This window comes from Podarcis erhardii (genome assembly GCF_964252035.2).
Source record: "Podarcis erhardii genome assembly, chromosome: 12".
Lineage (NCBI taxonomy): Eukaryota > Metazoa > Chordata > Lepidosauria > Squamata > Lacertidae > Podarcis > Podarcis erhardii.
In genome coordinates, this window is record NC_138513.1 from 40,171,974 (window position 1) to 40,194,307 (window position 22,334).

Sequence of the window (22,334 nt, forward strand, 5' to 3'; positions counted from 1 at the left end):
CCTTGCCAGGAGTTATGTGTGGTGGCCGGGGATCGACGGAGAGATAGAGGCCTGGGTCAAACACTGCCAGGCCTGCCAGGAATCCCGCCCAGATCCCCCAAGGGCCCCAGTCCAGTCCTGGGAGTCCGCCCGAGCACCATGGTCACGCCTGCATGTGGACTTCGCTGGCCCCTTTCAGGGGAAAACATTCTTCATAGTGGTGGACTCCTACACCAAATGGCTGGAAGTCGCACTGGTACCGTCCACTTCTACGTCCGCAGCCATCCGGGTACTACGCAGGCTGTTTGCAACCCACGGGCTCCCTGACACTCTCGTCTCAGACAACGGGACTGCATTTACATCAGGAGAATTTCAAACCTTCACAGTGCAGAACGCCATCCGCCACATCCGTTCGGCGCCATTCCACCCTGCCACCAATGGCCAAGCAGAACGCATGGTGCGGACCACCAAGGACAACCTTCGCCGCATGACGCAAGGGGATTGGGAGTACCGCCTTGCCACATTCCTTCTAGCACAGCACAGCACCCCCAGCTCAACGACTGGCCGGAGCCCCGCTGAACTACTAATGGGTCGGCGCCTTGCAATCAGATTGGACCGCCTTCACCCCGATAGAGCTCAGGATGAGGTAGTGGTGGGGGAAGGCAGGAACCCCCGGACCTTCGAGGCCCAGGACCCAGTGTACGCAAAGAATTTTGGGGCAGGCCCTGCATGGGTACCTGCCACAGTCACCAGGGTCACGGGCCCCGTGTCGTACGAGGTGCTAACAGATGGGGGGCAATGCTGGCGCCGCCACTGCGACCAGATACGGCGACGATTCCCGGGAGAAAACCAGGAGGAGGAGGACAGGTCAGAGGAGTCCCAAGGGAACAGTGGGGCAGTGAGGCCCATAGAGCAGCAGGGGCAAGCAGGAGAGGCAGAATCAGTAAATACAGAGAGGACCCGCGAGGCCGAAAGGACACCGGAACCAGAACCACGACTGAGCGAGCCGGTTGCGCCAGACCAAACAGCCCCATCCTTGGAACACGAGCCAGAACCTGAACCCCGGACCAGGGAACACCCCAGGCCGCAACGCACACGTAGGCCACCAGCGTACCTTGAGGACTATGAATGCGACCTTCCGGGCAGGACTGGAACTTAGAGGGGAGGGGTGTTATGTACTGAGTTGAATAGGATCCAAACTGCAGCAGTCTGATTGGTCCTAGAACAATAGGCTCCAAAAGGCAGCAGTCTGATTGGTCCTAGAACAATAGGATTCAGAATGCAGCAGTCTGATTGGTCCTAGAACAATGCAGCAGTATGATTGGTTAGCAGGAACCACCCAATCATGCTCCAGATAGAAGTGAATCCACAACCTGATTGGCCTACAGTAGAATCCTGGAATTAGCCAATCATGTGCAGCCCATTGTGTAAATAATGTATATAAAGCAGATACTTTGAGGGGACATTCATTCATTCCTCCTCACCACTATGAGCTGAATAAAGAGCATGAAATCACTTTGCGACTCTGAGTATATTTCATTATATAAGTGCTATAATGACACTGTTTGCAAGCCGCTTTGGGATTCATTTGAATGAAAAGCAGCATAGAAATATCAAATCAAATAAAAACAAATGCACCAGGAGTTTCGGGACTGCAGTTGCGACAGTGGATCTGCAGCCAACTGAATCAAAAAGTGTTGTGAATTTTGCGATCCCACTGCTCAAAACTCTAACCTGAAAATAAAAAGTAAAAAAATAAAAATAATAAAATAATAAAATAATAAAATAAAATAATAAAAATAATAAAAATAAAAAGTACGGCCGAGCCAGCCAGGAGTCGAACCTAGAATCTTCTGATCCGTAGTCAGACGCGTTATCCATTGCGCCACTGGCCCCGCTGGTGGAGAACGCTTCTCTGCCTATATTCTAAATTCATCCGTCGCAGAATCTTACTCCTCTCTCAATTGGATGGGCGGGGGGATAGCCAGCCAATCAAAACCCTCCCAGGCGCCTTCGCTTCGGCCAGTAGCCAGCGAGAAGCTTTTTTTTTTTTTTTTAATACGGAGGCGGAGCCCAAGCGAATCTCGCGGCCAATCCGGGCTCGGGGTGCGTTCGGCGTCGCCCGCAGCTCGCGCCTCAGTAGCGTCACAATTCCGAGCTCCCGCCCGCCCTCTTCCCCCCCTCCCTCTCCCCGAGCGTAAGGCCGGCGTAGCCTTGAGCGGCGGCCTCCTCCAATCAGCCGCCGCCTTCGCCCGACGCCGAAATGCTTTCCGAGTAGCTTTGTCCCGAGCGGCGCTCCGTCCCGAAAGGCCCAGGCGCGTCAGGTGAGGAGAGGTGAGGCGAGAGTCCTGGACGCGGAGGAGCCGGGCGGCGCTTGAGAGGCGAGCGGCTGAGGGGGCAGCCATGGCGGCGGCGGCGGCAGGAGCCTACGAGAACTTGAAGCTGTGAGTGGACGGAGGGAGGGAGGGAGAGGCCGGGGGGAAAACCCTCCCTGCAGTGCAGACCACCCGGTCCCAATGGCAGACCCGCAGTGCCCACCACCCGCCGTCGTCCTCCTCCTCCCCTTCCGTGGCCATTTTCCGAGCTTCCCTCCTCGGCTGCCCCTCTTTCGACGACGCCCCCCCCCCCCCGCTTTGCACAGGGAAAACAGGTCCTCCCACTCGCCTCATCTTCCCCGTCGCTTCATTTCCCCGCCAAAAATTTCTTCTGACGCGACCAGACTAGCTTGGGTTATTTTCCTATTTCCGACCCCTCTCACCCCATGTTGCTTAAATAACAACAGCAGCAGCAGTTTTATTGTTCGTACCTCGCCCCTCCGACTGGGTCGCCCCAGCCACACTGGGCAGCTTCCAACACACACACACACACACACACACACACACAGTATATTAATAAAACATTGCACATCACATCATTGCGCATCTTCTAAAGGTTATCTAGTTGCTCATCTCATTGAGGGCGTTTCCACAGGGTCACACTGCCTTTCCTACATTTTCCTTCTCAGTGGGTATTTCCCTCTCCACAACACCAACGTTTATTCATTTTTTTTTTCTGGTGCGGTTTTTCCTCCAGAGAGTTCATAGAACTGTTGAGTTGGAAGGGACTGTCAATCCCTTGCAATTTAGGATTTTTATTTTTTTTCCCATTTTACAACCCTGATATTGAGTCTCATGCTCCACTCCGCTGAACTATCCTCAGCCTATAGGTTGCTTGCAAGGTCTTTCCCATCAACCTTTTTTTTTACGCTCGGCAAGAACTCTCTGAATAGGTGAGGCTGAGGAGAAGGTGTTTGGCCCAAGGTCGCCCAGAGAGTTTCATGGCTGACACGACTAAACAACAAACATCCCAGGCCTCTAATCTGACCCTCAGATTGCTAATCACACACCTGCTCTTCTCACCCTGGGTCCTGCACCTGAATAATATGTACTCTGATTAACAACTAGGCTGCAACATCTTGGGGACTAACTAACTACTTCCCGGTAGAAATGAGTTGCTCACTGTATTTTATTTTATTTTTTTGAATTCCTATTCTGTCTGTTTCTCCAAGGAGAAGCGAGGTGGGTAAGACAGTAAAAAAAAAAAAAAGAATAGTAAAGCAAACATAATTCCTTACAAATATGGAGGCTCTTCCATGTAAAAATTTACATTGTGTAAGAAATAGTAATTTCAGGGTTTCGTTGTCTGTCCTCTCGTTGCAATGCATACAGTTCCTGTAAATTCTTACATGGAAGCAGCTTCTTGGTTTACCTAAACTTCCTCTCCACTTTCACTCTGCATGTCCATTCTTTGTTTTCTCCTGTCATTGTTTCTTTGCAAATGTGATTCTGCCTTTACTGTGGCTCCTGAAAAGCAGAACAACCTCTGCCAGTCTTTCTAGTAATTGTATTATTCATAATGAAGTTAAAAGGGGTCTCAGTTGCATTCTTTCTAACGCTATAGCCTGCAGGAACAAGATAACTGATGTCTGAAGTGAAGGTTAGCCTAGCAAAATGAGAAATGCCAGGGAAGGGAACATATGGTTCTGGGCGGAAAGATGACTCAGGGTACTCCAGGGAGATTCTTTTGTAAACATCTTTAGTGTTGGTTAAAAGAGATCTAGCATCCTCATCTTAAAACATACCTAAATGGAAAGAAGACCTATGAGATTAGTGGAACTTTCTTCTAAATATGCACAATTAGAAGGTTAGAGTTTAAATTCTCAGGTATACCGTTGCTGTTACATTTAATTTCCACAGTCTTCTGTGTGTTTAATAATTAAGTGCCTAATCACTATGGAGATCGTTCAAAATCGAACTCTGTTTCTGGGTCGTCATTTGTATTACTTCAAGATAATAATAGGTGGTTGTGTTTTCAAATAGGCCTTTAAAGTACTTTGGGGATTGCAAAAATTTCTGCAACTTCCACTGGGATTAGATTTAAAGTCACTTTTTCTGTTGGCATTTAATTCTTGTGTAACCTGATATATCTTTCAGTTGTGACATTATCTGATCAAGTGGTAGGCGCATGCAGGCCTCTTCTTGCATGTGTCCTTAGTTTAATTTCAACAAGCTAATTCAATTGTTCCTTGACTATCCTGCTTTTCCTTTAGAGCAGGCATGCGGAATCTGGTGCCCTCAACCCCTGTCATCCCAGACCAATGACATCTGGAGGACACCAGCTTCCCCGGCCCTGATTTTAGAGTGCCAGCATTAAAGCAAAGTGTAGAAAGATTGTTTCATTGTTGCAGTACCCCTGACCAGCTACAGGTTCCTCAGGAATTATATTTACTGTTTTTATTTTCTCAAGCCATGTTTGCATTCTGCTGTGAAATATTTCAAGAGAGCATGTAGATTAATCAATGGATGGGCTGCTTTGCGGAGCAGAAATGAGGATGAGAGCATGCAAAAATATATGCAAGTGCCCACCTAGCTGCTATTAGTTTAACAATGAAGCTTATAATTAAGACAGCTCAGTAGGACACATTAATAAAACCAAACAGCAGCGATCTACTTACTTATTAAAAATATTTATACTGTATACTGTTTAATAACTAAAGTCTTTTGTATTTAAATAGTAGGCATGCAAATAAAGAGAAACTTACAGAAACAGAAAAAACTGTTGCAAAACCAGTAATATGAAAATTTGAAAGTACTGCAGTCAGTTATTATACATATGTTATGTACATATGGATGAATGTCAGTGATAAAGGTATTGTCTTAACATGGAATTTTTATCCTATGACCTTCACTTTTTGAACAATATTCAAGAGATTTTACCTTTGACTCTTAGTTGGAACCCCAAGGACAACCCAAACAATTGCAGGTTTTGTGTTTTAAATGTGAGCAGATCAATTATAGAAGATGAAAGTTCACTTTTAAATGTAGTTCTCATGAAGCATAGACAGTGTCTTTCCTAAGTAGCTGTCTACCCAGATCCTGGAACAGAGAGCTGTCCCTTTTGCCTTTGCCATTCAGTAATGTAGGCTGACATATAGAAAAAGGCATTCTTTTGATCATGGTATATTTGACAGGCAGCATCTCAGCTTTAATAAAATCAGATGAATAGCGAGCGAGAACATGCAGAAATGGTTTTTTTTCTCTTTAAAGAAAGCTGTTGCTGCTTTGCTTTAAAAATGGTTAGTTATGTTAAGAGGGATACTTAGAAGGGTTATGCAATTGAAAATTATTTGATTGGGACATGAGGCAACTTGAAGCGCACAGAGCAGCGTAAGTAGAACTGAAATGTAACATTTTATACAATTTGCAGAATCACCTCTGTTCAGGGTGTTGCATAAATGTTAGTGTAATGTGGCCTGTCTGCCCTCATTCTCGTTTTAGTTTGAGGTTAATGTCAAGATGGATGGGTGATGCACTGCTCAGCACAGTATGTGTGCCTTTTTTGAATTCTTCTCTTGACAATCTGTGGTTGCTGGCATTGAGTAGCTTCCTGTATTAGAATAATATTAAGCATTCATGATGGAAATATGTACATTACTGAAATCAAGGTTGGAGCAGTGAAACTGTATAAAAGAATTCTGAAATGATAGTGGATGCTGAATGCAATGCTAACTTTAGATGCCATTAGAGCATCAAATACTAAGTGCATAATGTCTTTCCCCCTAATTGGAAAAAGAGCAAGGTGCTTTTGCAGAGAAGACTTACATCTGCAAATCCCAAATTAATATTAAGCATTCAGTAAGGTCTATCTCTGAATTGTCTACCCGTTCTGTGAGATGGTTGCAAGTGAGAAAATAATACATGGATTTTGTGATTTGAAATGCGTCCAGATATGTTTGGCAGCCTATGAAACTAAACCATAAAACTAAACAAGACCTCATTGCAAGATCTTTATCTCAAATATAAACTGGCTCATCTAGGTAACTCAAGATTGAATAACTTTGAGTTTTCATTTTTAAAGAACATGTTTGCCTGTTGTTATATTGCTAAAAGAAACAAATGCTGATTTTTGGGTTTGTTTTAAAGCAAGCCTTTGTTGGTATCTTGTTAATTTTATTTATTTAACTTACTAGTTGTTGCTGGATAACTTTGGAGATAGAGTGGAAAGGCAGAAAAGGCCCATAACCTGGAAATTTTGGTGAAGTTTGAAGGAAGAGAAGAACTAGGCATGAAGTACATGAAGGCGCAAAGAAATACCAAGTCAAGGTTGCACTAGGGAGACAGGATATCCTCTTTTGCTGATGCATTTTTATAAACATTGGTTGGTATTGCAAAACTGTGATAAGTGCAAATGTTGAAGGATGGCTATAGTTCTCTTCTCGTATTGTTTCAGAAGTTGCACATTTGGCTTTAAATGCAAGCAGAATCAAATTTATAGCAGTAGCATTCAAGGGCAGTGAGAAACAAGGCCTCTCCATTCCCTCATTGCCTTTGTTAATAAAATAAAGAAATGCACAGCTTTGGAATCAAAGCACCATGATCGTACAGGCAACAATAAGAAAATACTACGAAATAGTTGGGGAATTCAGTTGTCTCCTGTGCCATCTAGAGTGACAACAACTGTAGATTGATATGCAAAGGAAGTTACAAAGGTGGGCCAATTTGATCTTATTTTGTTTTCCAGGCAGATGCTATAATGAGCCATGCCAGGAGTTAAACTCCTGTGGCAAATTAATGAACCCAGAAAGTGATTGCAGTAGAATTGATTGAGAAAATAACTATGAAGATTTTAAAGAGAGTTTGTAAATGCCCTGTGTTATGCTAACTGATTATTAGTTAGGAGGGTTATGTGGTTTTGGAGTTTGGAGTTTGGGTGATCAGGCTGGGAGAGAGAGCAGTGAGCCAAACTCCTGGGAATGTGACGTTCTCTTCTAAGTAAGGAGTCATGAGACTCTGTTGCTCTATTATATTTTTGGTGAGGATAAGAGAGATGGAGTGTAAAGCAATTTGTATGTCAAAGTCCCTGAGAAATTCCGTATTAATCCATCCAATCATAATGTATTGCAATCAAAGAACAAAGCAGATGGAACATGTGTTTGCTCGTACACAATCATTTTATTTTATGATGCCAGCATTAAATGATGTGCATTTCTGAATTGGTTGGCATGGCTAAACGTCGGATAAGATGCTCTTATGACTAATATCATCATAAGCAGCACTTGTCTTTTCAGTTGCAACAGTTCCGGTGCTAGACTGTAAGCAAGGTATGTGTGCAGGAATTAGCCCTAAGCTGTACTGCACCTATAGAAATAGGATCCGAACATGGAACAGTCTTAATACTCAAGTAGCTGAAGAGGTTTCAGTCTTTAGACCCACCGGCCAGTTTCAGATTTTAGTTTATCCTTCTTTAGTGCTTTTTTAATGTAAGATGCTCTGCAGGTTTTTCTCATTCTTCTTTGTATCTCTATTTGATAGCCTGTCTAAAGTTCTAGCAATATCTGTTACCTTAGACTAAGGAATGGAAAAAGGCAGTAGGAGGGGAAAGTTAACATTTCTGCGCTTCCAAGATTTCTATCTGGGAGGAAAAACCTTGCTGCTGTGAAAACAGTGTGTGGAGTCAGGTGGCTGAAACATCAAGCAGAAAGGGGCCCTACCCATTTTCCAGCTGATAAGCATGGAAATGGCTTACCTACTTTAGTCCTGCTCAGAGATCCTCCCTGTTGTCAGTCCTTAGTTTTGAGTGCCTTGTAATTGGCCTCTGCCAGCATAATGGATGACTGCATCTGAGGCTTGCGCTCCCTTTCTCTCCTCTCACTCTGTTTTGCCAATCTCACTGCTTAACAGTGCATAGATACCTTGTCCCTTCTCCTAAATCAGCTGCTCAAAGGCAGCTTTCCCCCACTTCTTATCTTGCATTGCTCTGTTTGAAGCTGTCAAGTTGTTTTGCTAATAGAAAATATGGGCTCCCATATGCTTTCCTTGCTGAAAATGAAAGTGAATTGGTTGCTCTTTCCTTTTGCTGGATAGCTGCTATTTGCTGTGAATATGGAAATGTGATTCCATTGTTTGATCTCGCATCATTTGCATGTCATGCGTATCTGTGCCTAATAATGTAATTTAGTTAGATTATTAGCACGTGCCATTCTGAGCAGAATGTTTTTTTTCTTTTAAAGAAAGTGTTAGAAAGCAAATACTGTACACTTAAAGTAGATTTTTTACTCTTTGTGTCTTACTCAGAAGTGATATTTAAACTACAGACTTCTTAACTCGTATTTCTCATCCACTGTGGTATCTCCATTTAGTTGCGTGTTTTGTGGTATGTCCTGTAAATTGTATGTTCTGCCCAGTGCCCAGAACACATGGGGAAAGTGGGGAGGTCTAGGAAAAATCAAGAGAAGCACAATGAAGCATTGGGAGATGGACTGGAAGGTGCAGAGATAATTCAGCTACATCAAAAATTGAATGTTACGCATGTGAGAGATCTTCCTCTTTTAGGAAGAGTGCTCCTTCCTTTCAAATTTATGTTTTGTTTTCAAAGTTTCCTCAAAGTAGTAAGATATGATGTTTGACTATATTGATGCTAAACATAGGATGTTGCCTTAAATGAACTCAGACTATTGGTCCAACCAGCTCGGTAGTACATTTATGAAACTCTCTCATGGTTTCAAACAAAGAGTCTTTCGCAGCCATACCTAGAGATATTGGAGTTTGAACCTGGCACTTTTTGCATTCAAAGAAGATGCTCTACCACTACAGCTCTTCCCCAAACTGGAGCTTTTTACTTGCTGCCTTTGTTTACTGTCTTGCATAATGGGTATATAGCTTTTCTTCCTATGGGTGATCGTGATAAGAATTCCAGCGATCCCTAGTATTTTAAAGTGATGTTGCTTGTCTGGTGGTGATCTTGCACATTTCTTGCATTTTAGGCACATAACGCCAGAAAGATTTTATGTGGAAGCTTGTGATGATGGAGCCAATGACGTACTTTCCATTGACAGAGTCTCCACAGAGGTCACTCTTACAGGTATTTTTCATCATCACTTTGGAAATGTTGTAGTTTAGCCTTAAATTATTTTCCTTTAAGCTACACAGTAAATTAGCCAGCAACCTGAAAAACATCACAAATCTGGCTCATAAACCCATCAGTTATCCTTCCTCCTCCGTAATACTATATCTGTTTATACATTTCTTGACTGATCAAATTTATTTTCATTTACCTGTACATTCTGAAAAAATAGTGTGTGTTTGTGAAAATTATTATGTATGTGCAGGTTTCTCAATCTTCTATTCAAGCAATGAGCTTTGGAATAGAAACTTATAGGAAATTCTGTTTATTGTGTAGCAGTATATGAATCCAGTTGGCTTTAGCTGTACAAACACCACACTTCCTGGTTGCAATACATCTCTAGTAGAAGAAACAATTCAATACTGAATCAATATTTGGTGAAGGAAGGAAAGAAGCAGCGATGACTCAGAACTTTTCTGCGTTAACGTTTTTCCTGTACGTATCAAATGGTGGCAGGGATGCTCTATGGTAGAATAAGCTTAAAACCTGCTAGGTGAATTTTGCTTCCTGTCAGCTCTTGTGGAACATCTTTATTTATTTGTTTATTCAAAAAGGTGATTTACAGTATCTGATATAATCAGTTAAAAACATATACAACATTACAATAGCAACAACGGCAAAAAAGACCAACCAAAACAAACAATGAACAGAAACAATGGAATCCTACCACTCCACACAGCCACTAAAAAGGCCACCGAATCTACTCCAACAATTAAAAGTAATTTCAAAAATCTTTGGTACATTACATTGATTTCTATCATATAACTGTTGTGGCTTCCGCCAAAGAATTTTAGGAATTGCAGTCTGATGAGGAGGTAACAATTTAGTTATAGATTCCCAGACCCACTGCTGAACTAGTAATTCCCTGGGATTGACTGTTTGATTAAACAGTCAATAAATATAGTTAAACTTCTTAAACTACCCCCCCCCCGGCTATCTGCATCCTTTAAAAGCAGTGGCATTGCTGCATATTTTTGATTTCCTACTTTCTGTTGATGGTAACAAATAATTCTCGCCCATCCCCATCATTTTCCTGGTTGTGTTTTGGTTCTTATGACTCTGTAGCCCCCAGTGTTGATGGTAATTCTTCTAAAATAAATGCACCTTTCCATACTCACAAATCCTCTACTGAGACTTTTACCTGCAGAGACAGGTAAAAGTATTGGTCAGGAACTGCCAAATACAGCTCTGATCTTGAGGCTTCAGTAAATCAAGTCTGTATTGGTGGGGGATGGGGAAAAGAATCTCATCTAATGTGTGAATGATTCCAAATTCATCTAATAAACATAAGTGTTAGCTCCATGTGTTTAAATTTTCAAGTTTTTAGTTTTGATCTTAGTAATGTTAAACTATTTATTATGCACACAGGGTCATTTAAATCTTATTGGATTGTGTTTGGCTGCATGTGATAAATCTAATACTGATATACTGAGACAGCGTATCCTGTTTTTCCTTTGCAGTTAAGAAAGATATTCCGCCTTCAGCAGTTACCAGGCAAATATATGGCATTTTGGGGACAATCCGTCTAGTGGCAGGTATGAGAATTTCAGTTATGAAGCAGTATTATTTATGATGTCATACAGGTATTTTGAGATCTTATAATAAGAGCCTGGTGCACATTCAGAATTGTTATGTGGTACCACTCTGCTGGAATGTCATTATTTTAGGCTGCATGTGTGGCATTGCATATTTTGATGTTCCCTCTTTGTGTTTTAAGTCTTGCTTATATAAGCAGCACATTATGTTGAGGGCTCAGCCACCCCACCCCCCCAATGATGGTTTTTGAAGTGAAAGAGCATTCAGATTTGTGGTTGGCTATTTGACAGTCTTTGGGAATGGCGATTTGTGATGAGTACATGCAGCCGGAATATCGTTTAAAAATCACAATGTCCGTAAATCTCCTGAAAACTGGTACATGGAGCAGTACAACAGAAACATGCTTCGTCATGTGCTGCGGTAGAAGAGAATTCCAGCTCTCAAGATTGTAGTGGTGATGACAAACATTGTAAACTACTTGAAGCAAGGCAGGAAGTTCAGTGTCCCTGCCAACTTTCCTGCTTCTTTTGTGCTAGAACTGCCTTATATTAGTAGAAGACAAATCAGTATTGCTAACCAGAGTCCTTCTGTTTTACAGGCACGTATCTTATTGTAATAACAAAAAAGAGAAAAGTAGGTGAATTTTTCAATCATGTTGTTTGGAAAGCAACAGACTTTGACATCCTCTCTTACAAAAAGACCATGCTACATTTAACTGATATTCAGGTAGGAATATATTTGGTAACAGAAACACCTTTCGGCTACTTTGAAATATGTTTGAGATGAAATGAGCATAGATCTCTTTGTTAAAAAATATGACTTGTTCAGGCATTATTTTTATGGAGCGTTTATGCGAATTCAAAAAAGGCTGGGGTCCAAAGGGACACTTTTTCTCAGAGGGGATACCTTCTCATTGCAGCATGTTCCTTTCACTGTAGAGCTGCTTCTGAAGGCCAAGACATCCTCCAGAACAAAATTTAGTGCAGTTAAGAGGATAAAATTGATGCATGCCCATTCCTTCTTTCTTGCACTCAGAGCTGCTGTTAGGAGCACACAGTGTTCTTTTACTCCGGACCATAAGTTCTTAACTCCTCATAAACAGCTGTGCATTGGTATGGTGGAATTGGGTTATATTTTAGCAACAGAATGCTTTATCTTGAAAAGAAGAACCTTGAAACACTTTCTCTGTGAGCTCTTTGTCGGATATTGTAGGAAACTTGTAATAACCAGGAGGGGAAATTAGAGAGAGCGTTGCAAATAATGCTTTCCCTCTTTAACAGTTACAGGACAATAAAGTCTTTTTATCAATGATTAGCCATGTATTGAGTGTGGACGGATTTTATTTCTCTACGACATACGACTTAACGCACACTTTACAACGGTTGGCTAATACCAGCCCGGAGTTCCAAGAAATGAGCTTGCTAGAAAGGGTAAGAAAGGATACAGTTTATTGCCAACTAAATATATATATATATACACACACAAGATATGTGTCTTTCAGTACCTGAATGATAGCATGTTTATTTAAACTGTAAATAGAGACTGTAGGGACATGGGTGACACTGTGGTCTAAACCAGAGTCTCTTTGGGCTTGCCGATCAGAAGGTTAGCAGTTCGAATCCCCGCGACGGGGTGAGCTCCCGTTGCTCTGTCCCAGCTCCTGCCAGCCTAGCAGTTTGAAAGCATTCCAGTGCAAGTAGATAAATAGGTACCACTGCGACAGGAAGGTAAACAGCGTTTCTGTGCGCTGTGGTTTCCGTCACAGTGTTGTGTTGCGCCAGAAGCGGTTTAGTCATGCTGGCCACATGACCTGGAAGGCTGTCTGTGGACAAATGCCAGCTCCCTCGGCCTGAAAGCGAGATGAGCACCGCAACCCCATAGTCGCCTTCGACTGGACTTAACCTTCCAGGGGTCCTTTACCTTTTTAATATTTATTTAAACTGTAAAAGTTGCAATGTATTATTATGTAATATCCTGTTTGCAACAAAAGCCATTTGATTAAAATTTAGATTGATAGTTTGGGAATTTATTCTGCGAACCACTGATCTACCATCTGATTTGTTTTGCTCTTTTTGGGGAAGAGAGGCATGTGTTTCTTTAATTGTTAGATGGTAGGGGAAAGGGATTTGCTTACTGCCACATTTCAGGAAAGCATTGTCTGAAAGCAAACAAGACCCTTGGTGTTTAAAATTTACCCTATGGTGCAACTCCTTACAGGCAGATCCTCGGTTTGTATGGAATGGGCACCTCCTTAGAGAATTCGCTGCTCAGCCTGAGGTAATGTATATGCATTTTGTTGAGCATAATCTCCATAATGTTGAAGATAGGGGAAACACAGCTATAAAAGCTGGCCTGCTTTTGGGTTCATGTGACCAGAACAGCTGGTGATAAAATGCGAAGTCTTTTATGGTTGTAGCAAACTATATAGTAATAACTGTTACAGAAACCAATAGCCTTTATTTTAAATGGAGCAGAAACACTAGTGCTTGTGCTAGTTGAAAAAGACCTTAATAAAGTGGGGGTTGCTAGGCATGTTTCCCAACCAAACGTGTTTGGCAAATCCCTGGTTCAGAACTTAAATTTGTCAGCCATCCTCCTATTAAGATGTGTGTAGAGCAAATTCACTCAATCAACGGCTTGCACAGCTCACTAAGAAGAGTCCTTAATTATGCATGCAAGGATACAGTTTTTCCTTGCCAAGACGTGGTATTAATTCCTCGCAGGTCAGCTAACCACCCTAATTCCTTTCAGCAGTGAAAAGGCAGTAAGCAAGTTGCTAATACAGTGTTTGCCAATGGATCTGGATGAGGTGGCTCCCAGAACGTTGCCTTTGCAAGAGATACTACAAATCTCCCTTGAGATGTCACAGCAGCTGCCGAGAGCCAAACAATTCATTAAGACTGTCGGCTTAACAAAATAGCAGCTTGTGAAACCGTTAGTGATGAAAACAATCTCTTTCTAGCCTGCAGCTTTATTATCAGTTGGAGGGGGAAAAACCTCACCTATTCTGTGCTCTTTATGTTCATACAAATGCTTACTTCTGTAATTAGCTGCCTTATGGTACGATCCAACAATTAATGCTCTGAGCCAACGGCATTTAGCCATGGAGCAGATATCATTGTTTACCAATGACTAAGAGGGTGGGCTAAGAGTCGCAAAGTCCCAGGTTGAGGTTTTGCCTGAGCCATAAGTTTGGTAGGTAATAGGAAACATTTTCTTAAACCAAGAGCCTAGTGTAGCTTTGTAGCTAAGAACCTGAGCAGATAATTGGGGAAACTCTTAGTTTAAAATTCACTTCAAAGAGAAGAAAATGCAAACATCAAAGCCACTCGTTTTATTTATTATTCCATTTATATCCCACTTTTCCTCCAAAGTGCTCAAGGTGGAGTACATATAGTAATACCTTGGTAGTCGAACAGAATCCATTCTGGAAGTCCGTTCGACTTCCAAAATGTTCGGAAACCAAAGTAAGGCTTCTAATTGGCTGCAGGAGCTTCCTGCAGCCAATCAGAAGCCATGGAAGCCCCATCGGGCGTTCGGGTTCCAAAGAAAGTTTGCAAACTGGAACAATTATTTGGGATTGCAGCATTCGGGAGCCAAAACATCTGAGTACAAAGGCGTTCAGGATCCAAGGTACGACTGTAGTTACAACAACTAATGTGTTTTTCAAACAGTTTCATCTTACAAATCCCAAATCTTATAAGTTCCTGAAAACAGGTTCCTTTAAGGAATGCTTATTTTTAGACTTTGAACAAGACTCTTCCCTTGTACATCCCTCTTCTGTGTAGGTATAAGTTTATTTCTCTTGCATGTGAGAAGGGGTTACTTTGCTTTGCCCTTCCACATTTTGTCTGCCAAATCTCAACTTTGGTAGGAATGTGTCAGGTGGCCTTCTTGTTTCCATGCATATGCAATAAGGAGTAAGTTTCATCTACCTTGCCAAGGTGGTTGAAAGGATACTGAAACAATACATATGCGAGGCTCAAAATTCTAAAGCATGATATAATTAAGGTACAGTGGTGCCTCGCAAGACGAAATTAATCCGTTCTGTGAGGCTCTTCGTATAGCGGTTTTTTCGTCTTGCGAAGCAAGCCCATTGACAGCTTAGCGGATTAGCGCTATTAGCGGTTTAGCGGCTTTTAGCGATCAGCTGATAAGCGGCTTAGCGGCTTAGGAAAAGGGGGGGGAAGGGGGGAAACCCGCAGGAACTCGCAAGACATTTCGTCTTGCGAAGCAAGCCCATAGGGAAATTCGTTTTGCGAAGCGCCTCCAAAACGGAAAACGGGTCTAGCGGGTTTTCCGTCTTGCGAGGCGTTCGTCTTGCGGGGCACCACTGTATATTATTGATCCGTGTGCTACAAGCAGGTGGCATTAAGCACATACAGTGTGAGTACAGGACATTTTACTGTAAATAAATGTTGTAAATGCTGTATTGTTAGTTTGTGTAAGTTCTGTATTTCTTGACATTCAAATGTCCAGTGCTTGGGCAAGTCTTCAAATACTCAAATATGGTGGTTCAACCGTGAAATGTTTGTTTTACAGATCCATAGGTTTGCCACTCCAGTGATGCATGGATGTATCTTTTCATGATTCTGTCACAATTCGGTTAATATTTAGAGCCTTGGCAGAGTGCTGCTTCCACACTCATTCTACAAAATGAGGTACCTGAGCAACTTGAAGGTGGAAATGCCAAAGCTTTTTAGCATATACAATTCTGAATACCTCCTCTAAAACTTCCAACTTAATCCTAAAAGCTACCCCCTCCAAAAACAACATCATCCAGGCACTGCAGGGACTGGGAGAAAAGGAGCTGGCTGAGTAATACTATTTACTGTTTCTTGGCTAGAACATAAAAAAATTGTGCTGTTCATAAGAAGGGGTCATGATTTGTGTTTAAGATATTAGCCGGTGAGACCAAAATGCTGACGTGTGGAGTGCTCCTGTTCAGTGTTGAGCCAGGCCTTCTTCCATAAAACTCCATTGATTTTCATTTCTAACCCCCACTCTAGCTTTCAGTTGGCTTCCCCTCCTCTCCCCCAAACAATTGACCAGCATTACATGGCCATTCAGTAGTGTCTGGTGGGTGGGTGGGTTGGTTGGTTGGTTGGTTGGTTTTTTGGAATGGGGTGGGATGCCTCTTAGGGTTTTTCTGCAGATTTTCTGAACTTTTCAAGTATTGTGGGATCCCCCAAGCATGGTTGGACCACCTGCTTCTTTGTGCGTTGTGGTATTTTGGCTACATAATATGCTCTTGGAGTTCACTTTAGTTAGTGTGTGGGTGTGTGCGCAGTGCAGTAAGTACTATTTGTCAGGTTTGGTTTGAAGTCCCAACATAATGGCTTCTTCATAAAAATGTTTATACAGATAGATCTCTTTTTCCCTACCAGTTGGAAGTTGAGGGGAAATGCAAATTTCTCTTCCCCTCTATTCCTAACAAAAGCACCAAAAACCCCCCAGTATTTTCAATCATGCCTGCACTCATATATATTAAGTTGCTTGCTCTTAACTTCAGTGTTAAGAAGTTTGAAATAGAGAAAATGCGTTCTCCATGGATTGTATCCAACATTGACTCTTAGCTGATGATAAGGCTCCCATCAGTGGAAAGGGGAGATAAGCAATTTTTAGTGATTCACTAAATCTGCTCTGGAGAGTCCCACAATCCTCTAGAGCAGATCTGGAAGTTCAGAGAAGAGGGAATACCTGAACATTGCCTCTCTCCTCGTTCAGCTGATGAAAGCTTTACTGTCAAGGAAGTAATGGTGTGTGTTCCAGCTCTGTGTCCGTATTCTTGTATTTCAGCCATTCTGAGAAAGGTTGGTGATATCGCTCCCTTATCGGATTTACTGTTGTTGTCAGTGTGCACATGTGTATTCCTTAACACATCTCCTTCAATCAGTTATTATCATGCACTCTTGTTCCATTAATGGAAAATATTTTGACTGGATTCTTATTTCTCGAAGAAGTTGTTTCAGAGCAGGCGTGCGCTACTATGTAAGAGGTAAGACACATACACCACGAATGGTTGTTAGTAGTGCTACCTCAGTGATGGGAAGGTGTATATTAATGATGCATAAGGCCAGAAATGACTCACTGAGTGGCAACGGACTGCTATACTAGTTCCCTGGCAAGTGAGTCCCAGAAGGGGGAGGGGCACTGACCCCCCTCGCTCTCCAGGCTTCAGGAAGCTATCCGCTAGCCGTGGGAGATGCAGCACTCCCATGGCTAGCAGAGAGCTTGCCGGCACCCAGAAGCTTGGGGCATGCTGAGCTCAGTACGCCCCAAGCTTCGGGCAGCTCTATGCTAGCCATGGGAGAGCTGCGCGACTTCGCACAGCTCTCCCACGGCTTGCGGATGGCAGCCTGTTCTGGGGGCTGGGGTCGGGGGAAGCTTGGGCTTCCCCCACCCCAGCCCCGCACCTGGGGGGGAAATAATTTTTTTTCTTTATTTCCCCCCCAAAAAACTAGGTTCGTCCTATGGGCCAGTGCGTCCCATGGGGCGAAAAATACGGTATATTTCTTTGGAGGAAGGAAAATGCACATATAAAAATAAACAAATCAGCAAATATGTGTCTGTGTACACACACACACACACACACACACACACACACAATCTGCCGGCAAATACCCATTTACACTGGGCATACGTTCCAAGGCACAGTCCGTTTAAGTAAAAATGCATATATTGGGAACACCATTGAAAAAGCCTGCATTTTGTTGAGGGATCTCAGTAATCCTAAAATATGGATTTAATATTGTGTGAAAATGTTTTATTTTCTATTTTTTGTGTGTGGTTTATTCTTTTGTACTTACGTGATGATAATGTTTAATTGTGAAAATTAATTTAAAAATATTTTTTTAAAAAAGCCTGCAAACACCCTCTAAAAAACAGCCTTGAAAAACCCTTTGAAAAACAAAAAATCCCCCACAGTCTCTCCCTCCAAACCTCCTTGTTCAAACACAACTCTCTACAGGCCTCAAAGGTTGGTGCAAAGGCTTATGGGGTTGCTATTTTTGTGCCGTTTTTGCCCCTTTTCATTGCCAGTTTGTGGTGATGTGCATGTGTGCCTTGAACACACAGAAATGGGGAGTTTGTCTGTATAGTTGCTGTTTGGGGAAGGAAGAAAGGGGTGGTTCATTCTCTCTCTGTCCCTCCATGCCAAGTGCAACTCAATGCAGCGACCTCCCCCCAACTACCTTGGAACAGCACCGCTCACAATTCTGCAATTGCTGCTATTCAACAAACTGTTTTTGTGAAACAAAAAGCCCCAGTGTATACAGAGAGCTAACTGCATGTTTTTTTCCTTGGATTACGATTATCATCTCAAAGTGGATTCATTGGTGGCGAAGTATCTTCCACTACTCGTCCTTTAATGCTTGGAGAGCTGCTGTACCCAGCAACAGAAACACACTGTCTATGCAGCATTTTATGAATGCACAAAAATGCAACATAAATAATCCTCTGCAGGACACAGTGTCCTATTGGAAGTTATTGGTTTCATTGCACTTGAAGTATGCAGAAATGATGAAATGGAAGGATGTGGATAATAAGGCTTTGAGCTATAGGCAGTCAGGTATAACTCTGAATTGCTTAATCTGGCAGGTATTGATTCTGAAGGACATGCGGCAAACTTCGTAGAAACGGAACAGGTAGTACATTATAATGGGAGCAAAGCATCTTTCGTTCAGGTACGTTTATGAAATTTCTCAACAGCCCTTCATCAGAAAGGAATCAAGATGAACAATACAATTAAGGGAACATAGTCAAATGATAATTTAAAAGGAGCACAGGAGACAGCTTGAAAAATTTAACCAAAAGCCTGTGTGGACAGATAACATTTTGATCTGGTGTAGAAGGTAAAGTAAAGTGGAGGCCCTATATTTTGGTTTTTATAACTAGTCTTTGCCTCTACTCTCTTAATGCAAGTCTCCTCAAAGATGTGATGCAGAGGTTATTTGGGAGGTTGTGTTAATAACATAGCATTGCATGTTTCACTTTTCTGTTCCATTTGTTTTCCAGACACGTGGATCAATTCCTTTTTTCTGGTCGCAGAGACCAAACCTCAAATACAAACCAAAGCCACAGATCAGCAAAACAGTAAATCATGTATGTTTTATTTATTTTTTCCTGTCCATCTGCAGCGAGGGTTTAATATTAATATGGTGCTAATGGCTGTATGCATTTGCAAAAATCCCTAAGGTGGTTGCTGCTCTTCCGCAGAGTGTTTTTCCCCTAAGGTATTCCTCAATATGGTTTGAAGGTTTTCTCTTGAAGCAGCAGTCCTCTCATCTTCAAAGACAGACTTTAGTCCTTAATTTTCCCTGAACCACTCTATACTGAAGAGGTTTTTTTAAATCCAAGAAAGCTTGGGGCCAGTCTATAGGTCAAGAACAGGATGGCTGGCGTTGCCTCACAAGGTCCTTTGGTTGGGAATGCCTGAACCTTGATGCATGCCAATTACCAGGCAAGAGTGCCTGGTAAGACCAAGACCAAACACTTGACATTTAATGTGGACTTAAGAACTTCACCTGCTTAATTGTTTGCTCATTGAAAGGCTAACAATCTTTTGTAAGCAGCAAGTAGTTTCTGGGAAATGCTCAAAAAGTGATCTATAGGGCTGGGAGATACATCATTGTATTGTCCCAAACTGGTTTGAAATCCGTATTGGTTTCATAATATTTGATCTGGCAATATATTGCAAATCATCATGTGTGTGCACGTATCCTATGCAAAAATCACAATGTGGGGAAAACCGTGAAGCCAGCCAAATGCCTCCACATAGTTCCATCCTTATTTTAGACATCGTGATATATCAGTATATCATGATGTTTAGCTGCTGATGCTGAAAACCAGATATCGCCCAGTCCTCGTGATCTGTTCCAACAAAGAGCCGTTGGAATGTTCTTTTGTGTAAAAGCACATTAGTTAGTGTCTTAAACTTGTCAATAGAGCTAGGAGTTCAAAATCAAAAGATTTCCTCTATTGTCTGTCTTTCTGCCCCAGCCCCCTGGGCCGACAGGCTTCTGTTTGGCTCAAGGTGTTACACAGCAACATCAAGAGAGGCAGGGCAGGTATACGCAGAACTGTGGAAGGAGGTGGATAAAAAGCTGTAGGCAGGCAGAGATGGTTGATGAGTCTTCTGGCTAATTTCAGAATATAACAACAATGAATGCATGATCTAACATCTGTAGTAGTCATGAATGTGTTGCCATTTGCTTTTAATACTGCACAGCTGGAGCTGCATATTGAACCTTTTTAATATTCCTTTGCTATGTTTACTGAATATTGAGCATGTCCCCCCCCCCCATTCTTTCTTTTTACAAATTCTCAAAAACATGACACTTTGGCCAATACTTTGAATAAAGAGTGTACCATGTTCTTTTTCAGATGGATGGCTTCCAAAGACACTTTGACAGTCAGATTATTAGCTATGGAAAGCAAATAATTGTTAACCTGGTAAGATTTGAATTTAATTGTACATTTGAGTTCAGGAAAATGTTATCGCTGCTGCGTGTGACCTTTTTCTTCCTTTGCAGGTTAACCAGAAGGGCTCAGAAAAGCCGCTTGAGCAAACGTTTTCAAAAATGGTAAACAGCTTGGGAAATGGAATGGTCAGGTACATCCTAAACGAAACAGTATTTGCATCAGTATCAGAAAAACTGCCTGGTTTAGACATAAAATTGTACCTGCATGTGAAGATGTCAAGTTCTGTGTGAATGCAATGATAACATGTTTTCTGTAGTTGCACAGATTTTATTAAGGACTTTAAATGAAACCGCACGGCTTGCTACTGTCCCTCTTTTTAATTTGTCTATCACCCATTCTTCACCACAGGTCCCAGGGCAGGTTACAATAGTTTAAAAGCAGAAATTAAAAACAATTGGAACAGATCAGTCACAGGAATCGTGTGGGACCCAAAAACACACCTGTCTGTTGTCTAAGGACAGGATAAGAGATGAGTTTGCGCGCGAACACACACACACACACACACACACACACACACAATGTGCTAGGGCAAAGCTTGCTCCAGAAAATTTGAATCCCCCTTCTGGACCACGACAAATAAAGAATAAACCTGTGCAAATTCCAAGCATGCCCATATTGAGAGCACCATCGGAGTTCAAAGATGAGAGACGGAGAAATGGAAGTAGAATGGTTGTTACGAGAGTTCATGGTTGGCTGGGTGGGGGGATCCATGAAAATGGTAGGTGGCTGGCTGTCCTGGGATGGAGGAAGATCCCCTCCAAGCAAACTATCAACTATAAGGGTGGTCATGTCATACGGTAGGAGAGGCAAGAAGCAAGAGTGCCATTGTGTGGCTTTTGATTTGGATTTTTTTTTGGGGGGAGGGGAAATTAAGGATTATAAGCCTGTTGCTGGAGAAGACTGCAGGCGAAAGTTTGTTTGTTTTACCAATTGGAAAGAAAAATGCAAACTGAACACACCACAACCTAAAAGGCCTAAGTTCACTGGACAGTTTGCACTAAAAAAAACACCCCACCAACAAAAACCTTTCACTCTGGAAAAAAACACATTACACTTTCATGTGAAGCTGGCAAGAGTTATCTTTCAACAACTAACCCTTTTAGGTGGGCAGAGCATGCTTTTAAAAATCTTTTGTACAGTTCCGAGCTCCACTTTTCTCCCCTGCTAACAGAGACCTTTGTCCATCCCAAAAGCAAAATCCTGTTTCATAGTTAGATATGATGCTTGGTACCTTTTGAGAAAATGCTTTCTCAGGGGAACCTCATGCTGCTTAATAATGCAAGTTTTTATTTTTCTGACCTTTTATCTGCTGCAACCCCCCTCCTTCCATTCCCCCACCCTGTACGCTGCACGGATCCCAATTCAGATACTAACTTCCTAACTCTCATGTGCTTTCTCTGCCCAGATATGTAGCATTCGATTTCCACAAAGAATGCAGTCATATGAGGTGGGATCGGCTCCAGATTTTAATGGATCAACTAGCTGAACAGCAAGATGAATTGAGGTAATATAAACTACTAAACAACAACAACCACCACCACAAATGTCATGTCATACGCAACTGCACTGTGCTGGCATTTAGTTGTGGTTAGTGGACGTTACATAATAATTTGATTTGTACACAGCAGACAGTGAAAGTAAACTGCTGCCTTAGTCCAAAAGAAATTTGCATGGTTGTAGTGATTCTTAAGGAAAATTATATGAACAGTCAGTGATCTGGGCCGAAATTAACTGCATTGATTTAATAGAAACTTAACTTCCCTTTAGATTTACCTAAACTAGATCCTCTGAACTTGTGTGGCTTCTTTTTCCATATCTACACAACGGTATAAGAATCTTGATAGTATGGCATCATCATAGTTGGCCATTTTTTAAATATAAAGCTGGTGTTCACT

General features: G+C 42.1%; 1 protein-coding gene across 1 annotated transcript in view; it reads left to right on the forward strand.

Annotated features, from left to right (window-relative positions):
• The first annotated feature begins 2,176 nt into the window (after positions 1 to 2,176).
• Positions 2,177 to 22,334, forward strand: part of SACM1L (SAC1 like phosphatidylinositide phosphatase) — a 33,384-nt gene continuing 13,226 nt past the window's right edge. Inside the window, exons 1-13 of the mRNA XM_081882111.1 lie at positions 2,177 to 2,423; positions 9,281 to 9,378; positions 10,881 to 10,955; positions 11,555 to 11,682; positions 12,237 to 12,386; positions 13,174 to 13,233; positions 15,499 to 15,532; positions 16,853 to 16,954; positions 18,556 to 18,641; positions 18,973 to 19,059; positions 20,341 to 20,409; positions 20,490 to 20,569; positions 21,845 to 21,943. Coding sequence (XP_081738237.1) covers positions 2,383 to 2,423; positions 9,281 to 9,378; positions 10,881 to 10,955; positions 11,555 to 11,682; positions 12,237 to 12,386; positions 13,174 to 13,233; positions 15,499 to 15,532; positions 16,853 to 16,954; positions 18,556 to 18,641; positions 18,973 to 19,059; positions 20,341 to 20,409; positions 20,490 to 20,569; positions 21,845 to 21,943 — 1,109 coding nt within the window. The 5' untranslated portion in view covers positions 2,177 to 2,382. The remainder of the gene's footprint in view (positions 2,424 to 9,280; positions 9,379 to 10,880; positions 10,956 to 11,554; positions 11,683 to 12,236; positions 12,387 to 13,173; positions 13,234 to 15,498; positions 15,533 to 16,852; positions 16,955 to 18,555; positions 18,642 to 18,972; positions 19,060 to 20,340; positions 20,410 to 20,489; positions 20,570 to 21,844; positions 21,944 to 22,334) is intronic.